At 35.1% G+C, this 10,148-nt stretch overlaps 1 protein-coding gene across 1 annotated transcript in view; it reads right to left on the reverse strand.

Moving 5' to 3' along the window:
* Nucleotides 1–5,816: 5,816 nt before the first annotated feature.
* LOC112506762 overlaps nucleotides 5,817–10,148 on the reverse strand; it is a 27,076-nt gene continuing 22,744 nt past the window's right edge. Inside the window, exons 10-12 of the mRNA XM_025111022.1 lie at nucleotides 9,953–10,029; nucleotides 9,817–9,861; nucleotides 5,817–6,369 (exon numbers count right to left, since the gene is read on the reverse strand). Of these exons, the coding sequence (XP_024966790.1) occupies nucleotides 6,036–6,369; nucleotides 9,817–9,861; nucleotides 9,953–10,029 (456 nt within the window). The 3' untranslated portion in view covers nucleotides 5,817–6,035. The remainder of the gene's footprint in view (nucleotides 6,370–9,816; nucleotides 9,862–9,952; nucleotides 10,030–10,148) is intronic.

Raw genomic sequence — 10,148 nt, forward strand, 5'->3', positions numbered from 1 at the left:
TTAGAAAATCGACTACCGATTTGGTGTGATATGGGTGTGATAATCATGTGATATCACTATCATAACAGCGCACTCGATTTGATCATGGTTTCGATCGGTTAGGATTAAATGATCACACATTTATCACAACGATTACGGACGAAATCCACTAAACGATTTGGTGTGATATGAGTGTAATAATCATGTGATATCACTATTATAACATCACTTGCGCACTCAATTTGATCATAATTTCGATCGGTTAGGGTTAGACAATCACACATTTATCACAACGATTACTCATGGTTTCGATAGGTTATGGTTACACTTCATTGATCATGGTTTCGATAGGTTATGGTTACACAATCACACAATTATCACAAGGGTAGAGGAGAAAATGAAAAAGAACGTGCAGGAAAAAAAAGGGATTAACCCATATAGTGATACATGGTTTAATGAAAACCAAGAGCACAAACCTATGCGTAGTTATGTGCTAAATTTGCAAATTTTTGTGAAGTAATTTTGCATATGTCTGATTTTTGTGCATAAGTGTGTTTACCAAATAAGTGTAAGGTTGGTGTAATATAATAGAACATCGAGATGCCAATTTAGTGTATTCACACCTTGTAATATTGTGTGTATGTAGCGATTAAGAGTGGCAAGCTAATATAGTGTGAGCAAGCCACCTCATGTTAGTACAGGGTATGTTCATCGGGTCCAATTACCCAACAATGAAATTCAGATCCCACAATAAAATTGTGTTATATTGTGTAGATTACGTGAAATAAGCATCGAAGTTGTTTCAACACAAAACACACATCATCATAAGTCATTTGGCTTACAAAAGTGTATGTGTATTTCTCATATGTTATGGCATAAGTTGTATGCCTCAATATACAAAACAGTTGTATTGAGTATTGTACGATAAAGAAGGTGTTGATGTATTCCATGATGATATACTAATTGACTCTGTTAATGAGAATAGACGGGATTGAATCTTTTGCTACACAATATAACATAAATTTGATGTAAATTTTGATGTTTCAGATGCTTGTGGTATCAAATTGTAGTGTTTTTGAAAAGTCACTCGTCGGTGGAAATCCGGGAGTTACATCAAATTTGATGGTTAATATGTATTTTTTTTAAATCTTTCGATGCATAGGGGCCAAATGTTGATAATAAAACCTTAACCTGTTTTTTTTTTGTCGCCAAAATGGCAAATTCTCAAATCTGATATGCGCCAAAATAATAGGTTTGTACTGTCATGGTTGGAGCTTACATAGGGCTAGTCTTGCAGTTTGTCTTGCATGTCATAGTATAATATACAAGGGTGTATAAAAAAGGGTTCTTGACCAAAATAGCCTTTTGTAAAAAAAAAACTACAAAATAGCCCTAAAATACATTTTCTTTTACAAAAATAATAATGGGTTCCTTCTTCCTCCTGAAGATGCGCTAAATAGCCCACTAAATATACCAAAATCTGATAAGAGACATCGTTAGGATTTGACCTCGATGTGACTAAAGAGACAAAAGTTGTCGAACTCTGACAACATCAGGCGATTACGAGCGGGGTGACGAGGAGCGCTCGGCGGCACGCGTAATGGCCCACCCGACTAGATGAGCTTTTTACACACCCACATACTTATTAATCAGGATCAAAAGCAAATATATAATTAGCCCTAATACCGTTTTTCACTAATTAAGTGGTACAAGTACTGAGTATCGTCAACAGAGATCGTAGTAAAAACTGAATAAAAGTAGAATGAAAGAAATGGTTTCAGATGGCGATCTTGAAGACTTTGATTGGTTGTTGAGTTAACAATTTAAAATAACAGAATAATAAAAGAAAGTCAGGGTGTAAGACTTAGTCTGAGATATAAATACAATTTCCAGTAGACCAATGCTGTCAAAATGCTACAACATAAACCAATGTTGTCAAAATGCTATAACATGCAATTAGTAACAACATTTTCACCATTTATTTAGAGGGTATTCCTCTCGGACGTCAACATTACATTGATATTATAACTTTCAACTCATATTTTTATATGGTATTCAGACCAGTGAAAGTGACAAATGGACAGCCGCCACTCACGTGGTTTAGCTAATTCAATAGCCTTCGGAGAAAAGCTTTTTCTCCCGCTTCAGCTTCGCGGATATGAGGAGTGCGAGAGCGTAGAACAGAAGAAGAGCCTGACTTTCTATGTCCTCAAAGTATACGGATAAACAAATATTTTTGTTAAAAATTACTCTTTCGAGTAGATTCCCATATCATTCAAGTTGACGTGTTCTGAATGACTSATCTCTGAGTCCATTCCACTTTAACACTTCAAAGTGATCAACTTGTCCATAATTAACCAATTCAAAAAACATAGATAACAAATCTCTTTGTTAGCAACTCTCTCAAGTTTACTTCACATATCATCCAAATTGACATGCAATCAATGACTCAACTTAGAGTTCCTAACACTTTAACACTTTGCAGTTATCAACTCATCGAGAAGTGTCATTGGTTTTATGAAACTTGAAATGAAATAATAAAACATTGTTGTTACAGAAAAGGATCTACTTTCTTTTGATTTACAAACTCACAATTTTCAATTCCCAAGCTAAGAGATTTAACTACTCATAACGGAAAGAAAATTGCAACAAATGTAAATTGCAGTAACTAAAGACATGAAATTAAATGACGAAAAGTAAATGATGAAAATTAAAGAGTGGTATGTAAAGATGGAAAGCGTAATAAATAAAAGAAAATTAGAATGTCGCATAATTGCTATGGAACTTCACACAATCCTTCAGTAATATAAATTAAAATTGAAATTAAAAAGACAATTAAAGAAAAGTTTAAAGGAGAGAAATTCAGTTCTTTACAACTGAAAATGGCTTGGAGATTGCATCCCAAAAGATTAACCCAACCCCCCTATTTATAGTTTTATACAAAACTAGGAGGGGGGGGGGGGAAGAGTAATCAACAAGTAATTTAGAGCCAAAGCTTTCTAACAAGTACACAATAGTCAAAAGCAGGAAGATTTAAGTGTATTGTTTAGACAACTAATTAGATAATTAAATTGACAACTAATTTCCAACATTTTTTAAACCAGAATTCTTCCAAAATGTCTTCCATGATCTTATAAGTTTGTCCAAAAGTCATTCCTCTTTTTAGTCATTCGATTCCTTCTATCTGCTTGCTGCTATAGAAATGTTGCAACATGAGATCTTCTATATCAATCCTGTCCAAAAGGCCATATTAGCTTACTTTAAAGAGTAAAAATAAGTATATCATCATCTCTAGTTCCAAAAACATAGAAATGGAAAATAATGAAGTAAAATGATTCAAGGTTGGGATTTAAATGGAAAAGATCCTATCTAAATGAGAAGAAAAGAGTGCTTTAGCACTAAATAATTAGTGTGTATCAAGGGTCGACCCTAAAGGGGCAAGGATTCCCCACTTTGACGGGTAACGGGGCGGGGATGGGGATTTAATCTCATACCTGAAATGGGTCGGGGATGGAACTACCGCCCTTAATCCGACCCTGATTAGATTTTTTATGTGCATAAGTACACACGTACACACACGCACAAATATATATATATATATATATATATATACACACACACACACACACACATATGTGCATAGGATTGGGTTCTGGTGAGAAGGAGATTAACTTGATAAGCATAAGAAGGGATCTCCCCCCTTGAATGCACATTACAATGAGATACACCGAGATGCACCGGATCTATTTCCTTCTAAAGAGCAGTTCATGGATGAGCATGAGATTAAAAGTGATCAATGATACAGATCCCTTCTTATGCTTCTCATCTTAACTCTCATTCTCACACGATCATTCGCTTATATACATATGTATACATTTATTACTAAATGACACGATTCCAATATTGGTAGTTAATGTAGTGACAATTTATTATAATTTTAATTTTAAAATACATTGGTTTTTTACTAAACAGGTACCAACGGGTCCCCAAAACCGTCGGGGCAGGGCAAGACGAGGATGGGAGCTTAAACGGGGGGCAAGGACGAGGGATGCATTACCCGCCCCGTTTCCATCCTTACACTCGGCTCCTCCCCCACATGACCAGCTGCTACTCAATTTGACTATTCATTTTGACCACTAAAATTTGTCCTTTTTTTGCATCCATTTTCTTATTAGATTTTCTATCTTTATATAAACCTAACAAATTCTAACACTTCAAACATCAACCAAAAAGATTGAGAAAATTTAACACAAAAGGTCCAAATCCTTCAAAATCGTTCCATCAAACCAAACACCCCATAAGAGTAGTGAAATCAATGAAATTTAATACAAAAATTCGAATAAACTTAACTAGATTGAAATATGCAACAAACAAGTAAAGGATAGCTTACCAAAGGGCCTTTGGCCTATCGGTATGTGAGTCATTGGTCTCATAGGAGGTCAAGGGTTCAAACCTTATCAAAGGTGAGGATTATGTGTGAGTTAGCAGAGAAGTACTAACTATTATGAAGAAATTAGTTAGCAGAGAGATGAGACCGGGGTAATCATATAAAAAAAGGCACACCTCTGAATGGAATGGCTACGGGGTGGCAAGTGAGCGATTCGAATGGATTTGAAGCTATTCAGATGTTCAATTTTTTTTTTACCAAACAAGATTTAGCTTTGACATAATCATAGGTTATCTCAAAATGTAACTATTAAAAGGTAAACAAATACGTAAAAATTGTTTTTTTTTTATCACATATAAGTATATTCTAAGTAGGAGTGTCATGAGATGTGTAATAATTAATCGACGATAATAAAGGAAATAAAACGAGAACACCAAGATTTTACGTGGAAAAACCCTTGCGGGAAAAAACCACAGGCACAACCGATGATATCACTRTATGAGGAAAAATGAGGAAGTTAYAAGAGTTTATAAGTATCTCAATCTTTCTATCGTCTCTTCTCTGGCTCTCCTTCAATACTACTTTTTCTTATGAATGAATGRAGAATATATATTTGAAGGTAAAAACAACTATTCTCCATGAATTGAGATAATAACCGAAATATTAGAAGACTTTTGTCTTCCCCTATTAATTGCTTCCGATTAGTCTTCCAGAATTTATGCCAAAATGCAGTTACCATTCAGGAGGAAATACGTATCATTCTCAACAAGATGCACATAATATATTTGGTTGAGTTATGATATAAACTTATTGAATCAATGTTTTAATCACAACACATCTAACTGTTGATAAAACGTATATATTACAAAATATATGTGTGTGTGGAGGCTCAAACAAGAACATCCTGGTTTTGCGAGAATGCAAGAACATTCATGGGCCTCCAATTTATTTAACCTATAATTAAAATTAAAAGAAAATAAACTAATTAATTAAGGATAATCATGTAATTTCATATTTATCTGTAATTTTGGTGACATCCTTATCTCTAAAATCACATACATATAATATGTTAACTGATATCAAATAATTATCATATTACTATCGCAACAAAATCACATAATGAACAAAAAGAACGATAAATTTAAACATGATCATCATTGGTTTTCATTTATTACAACATTATGACACTCCTCTCACAACAAAAATCACATAATTATTAGATGATTATCATCATCAAAATCACATCATAAAAAGTCTTTAACTTATCAAATCATTATCATATTATTATTACAGAAAATTCAGATAATTATCACAGTATTATCACCTCGTTATCGACAACGGACACATCGACAGAAAAAATCTGCGATAATAATAACAAAATTTAAGAGATAATGATAAATCTAGGATAACAGAACGTTATCGATAAATACTAATTATTTTTCATTTATTCTAATTTTTATCATATGTTAACTAATTTTGAGACCCGTAAATGTTCTCGCATCGTTCAAACCCTATGTGTATATACACATATACAATACACACGTGTTTGTGTGTGTATTTACGTAAATTTGCATGAGAACTATTTTACAACGAAAGAATATGAACAAACAATGGGTTTGGTATCTGCATATTTCAAATCTTTCTAATGCTTCCACTGGATGCAAAAACCTCAGCTCTCTTCTCCTTCTTCACCAGCACCTGTTCTTGAATTATTGCTTAATTGCTTACTCCGGGAACCAATATTCTCTGTTTGGTTACCTTTTCCCGACAGATTCTTGTCTTCTGAAGATATCTGGATCCTTTTGAGTTTACCATCATGATGCGGATTCAGACCCTTTGAAGAAGAAGATACATCATCTTTATATCGTGTAAGGCTAATCAGACGGTGAAGCAAGATGATCAAGTCGAGTATGTATAGATCCATCGTCTGCTTATCAGCATAATACAATGTCTGCAGCCGAATAATGTTGTTACTCCCTGCTGTCTTTGTCCCAAATTCATTTCTGTCAGATTTAAACTAGTGAGCAACACCAAATAACAACACAAATGTTCAATAAAATTCTGCAGAGCAAGGAATTAAGAACAGAAGGGAGGGAAGCTCCCATGAGCCTCTTATCCGTTCTCATTCAGTCACCGCACGGTAGCAAATCGAAATATAAAAACTCACATTGGGAGAATAGATAAGAAAAAGAGAGTTTGTTGATAGGTTATTCTTGTCTCAGTTCATTCTCCACTATAATATGTAGAATATTCACTAACAATGTTCTAACTTTCTGGTAAAAAGAATAATAAACTTTTTTCATGATTATTATATTCTAGATATTTGGTGGGTATTTTCTTGGGTCCGGAACTCTTTCGAATGGCAACCTGGAGATGTTGCGCTGACCTGCTACCATGGCTTGTGTAACACCCACAAATTCGTTGTAGTACAATTATGGGATTTGACTGAACTATCGTTGTCATGAACTTCTAAATGTGGGTCTTTATAGGAATCACACACCGTCGCTTGTTGCAGGATCGATTATGGTTAATAAGTCGGGTTTTTGGGCAACAATGGTGTCCAGGGGACCTGAAATGCGACCTGGGTCCAGCCAAGTTCACTTGTAGCATAGTGGCACACGGCCGGGTACACGGACAACCTAGCCTGCTACTTAGGTCGCAGGAAGGCCTTTGCTCGACTTTTTAAGCCATTATGGCGAGGTTCTTTCCCATTTCTTCAATCCTCTCCCTTTCTTCTCTACCTTAGGCGATTATGGCAACCTTGGGGACGAGTTTTGGAGGCCTTTTGGAGAAAATGGAGGGAGTAATGAGGATCGAAGATATATAGGGGAAGTTTTCAATATCTTGAGAGGTAAGATTTTTAGTGTTTGAGATTTAATTTGGGGGTTTTGTGGAGTTGAAGCTCATAATCTTTTTTTTGTTGCATTTCCAGGCTTGGTTGTGGCCTTGAAAAGATTTCTAGAGATATTTGCTTGTGGATCTTAGATCTTCATCCTTTGGAGGCTAGAGATGGGTTTAGAAACTAGATTTAACCTAACCTAGCAATGTGAGTTTCAAGTTGCTTTGTGAAAACTATGTACATGCAACAAATGTCCGATTTGGAATCTTAAAGTGTTTTCCTTGAGATTTATAAAATGTTGTCGATTATTTGATGCATTTGATTTTATAAACCTTGAAAAACAATTATATTTGGGGTTTTGTACATTTTGATAAACGAATCATAAGAGGGTAATCTTTTGATGATTTATTCCATACAAGTGTGATTTTTGACGTTAACACACTTTTGTATTTCATTTTGTAAACCATTTGGAAAATGCATATCATTGGGTCATGGGACATTTTGGATGTATCATTCTCATTTGGGGATGATTTATCCCAACCTTGGATGGGTTTTTGAACTAATTATACTCTTGAAGCATGAGTTTGCATAAACATTGGGTAAATGCATTTTATTGCTTTATATCGACTTTTATTGAGGAATTAAGTAAGTCGTGGAGTTTATTGATTTGATATTGATTCAAATGCATTTTTGGGATTTTGCCCAACCTAAATTATACAATGGTTTATTTGAATGTGAATGGCATATATTGCACATTTATTGGGATTGCATGTTTTAAGTGTGTTGAAGTCATGTAATCTAGATTGTAATACAATGAATCCATAGACAAGAGTTAGTCGTGTTTGGTAAGTGAGAAGTTTTGATGTTCTCCCTTTGTGGCCGGTGCTTGAGTAATGGTCGTTTAGGTATTCCAGAGGTGAACTTATATGAATCGGACTCCGCAACTGTGGATATTACGGAGGTGATATCATGTCGAGTCGGACTCCGGGACCCTGGTTATTGCAGTGATGAACTTGTGAGGGGTCGGGCATCGGGACCCTTGTTTTGAGGCTTTGGTCTAGTAGAGTTGGCACTAAGTCACTGGGAGTATTAAGGGGATGAAATCTATGGAGTAGGACCCTGGGACCATTTACTAACTCAAAGAAGTAGGTACTAGGGACTTGAGCCTTGAAGTGCTACCCAGAGTGATAGGCACTAAGAACCATGAACCATGAGCCTTGAGGTGCTACCTGAAGGAGTAGGCACTAAGAACACGAGCCTTGGAGTGAAGCTCGAAAGAATAGGCACTAAGGTAAATTGAATCTTGAGGTGCTACTTAATAATGTTAATGTATGACTTACTTTGTGTTTCACCACATTCGATGGAAACAAATCTCCCCTGTTACTGAAAGGTGGTGTTTTGGGTATGGAGTGTTATCCATAATTTGTTGTTTGGATATCAAGTCTTATCCATATTTTTGGTGTTTTGGGTATGGATACAGAATATTTATCCATGTTTTGATGTTTGGATATTAGTTTTATCCATGTTTTGGTTGGGTTTGGATTTCACCCTAAAATGGGTGTTTTGGTTATTGGATTTTCACTCTGAGAATGGTGGGTTTTGCAAAAATGTTGTTTTTGTAGTATGTATGATTTCATTGGCAAAATTATGATTTAAGAGCACTATTTCAATTTTACCATTTTATACATTTTAAATGAAAACTGCTTCAACTTGCTATGCTTTAAGCCTAACAATTTTTTCTTGTTGGCATGTGCATCAGGTCCTTGTGGGGTGGTACTAGCGTCACTTGTGAAGAGTTGAGCGCTAGTTTGAGGTACTAGAAGGATTTATCTATTTGGGGACGTCTTCCATACTTTGGAGATAGCTGCATGTATTTGGTTTTAGTAATACCCATTCGTAACTTAGTCTTTGTGTAGGGTTTGGTTTTGTAAGTTGAAGTAAACCTTAAATTGCTTTTATAGGTAATCACATGATGTCTTTTAGAAAGGAAGTTGTACCTTTATTGATGTTTTACAGAAGTTTTAAATTAGTAAACTCTTTTCCAAGTTTTGGAATGTTACAAGGCTTGCAACAACGAACCATTTTGGTTGGTATATGAGGTTCGCCTCATGAAAACTACAATGTTTAAGGTAAAAGATATTGTAGACGCAAGATTAGGGTAGTACACTATGGATGGAGAACTTTAGCTAGTGTAGATGGAAGTTGGACAAGGGTGGGGAGGGTTAGTGAGCCAGGGGGCATAGTTTTTCTTATGTTGCCTATGTTTTCTTGTACCTACTTTTTGTTATGTTGTATCTTACTTCTAACTCATTTTTCTTGTCTCAAGTCCTTTTCTAAATCTTTCTTATTCGTTCTATTTCCAAATGTTAGAGGGGGAGGGTAGACTTTTTCTTTTTTCTGTACACTTTTCACATGCCCAGGGGACTTTTTTATGAAAACAACCACTCTACTTTTTGGGCTAGAGGTCATATTTGAGTACATCCCACCCCAAAATGAAATGTTTGAATATTAGCCGCCTTAAATACTATTCAACAATGACAAGAGATAGAAATCTTTATGGGTCCAAATCAATGTCTTCAATCATTTATAACAATGAAAATGGGCCACTTACCCGGTGTTTGCCCACTCTCCAACAAACCCAAAACCATGGTGAGCTCTGCAGGTACAAGAAAAGGAGCATGGAGTATAAGTAATTTGAAGAAGATTGTATGAAGCATTGGTGCAAGAAACAACATTGACATGCGTACTTGGTGGTATCAGTGGCTAAAGGAACGAGCCAATTAAGAGTTTTATCCATTTCCGCCTTAATTTGAGACACCGTCATCTAAACAAACCACAATGCCACAAATAAAAATTTATAACAACACACTCACATTCAACGATATATATATATATATATATATATATATATATATATATATATATATATATATATATATATAT

The sequence above is a fragment of the Cynara cardunculus genome, assembly GCF_001531365.2.
Source record: "Cynara cardunculus var. scolymus isolate 2C chromosome LG 1, CcrdV1, whole genome shotgun sequence".
Taxonomy (NCBI): Eukaryota; Viridiplantae; Streptophyta; class Magnoliopsida; order Asterales; family Asteraceae; genus Cynara; species Cynara cardunculus.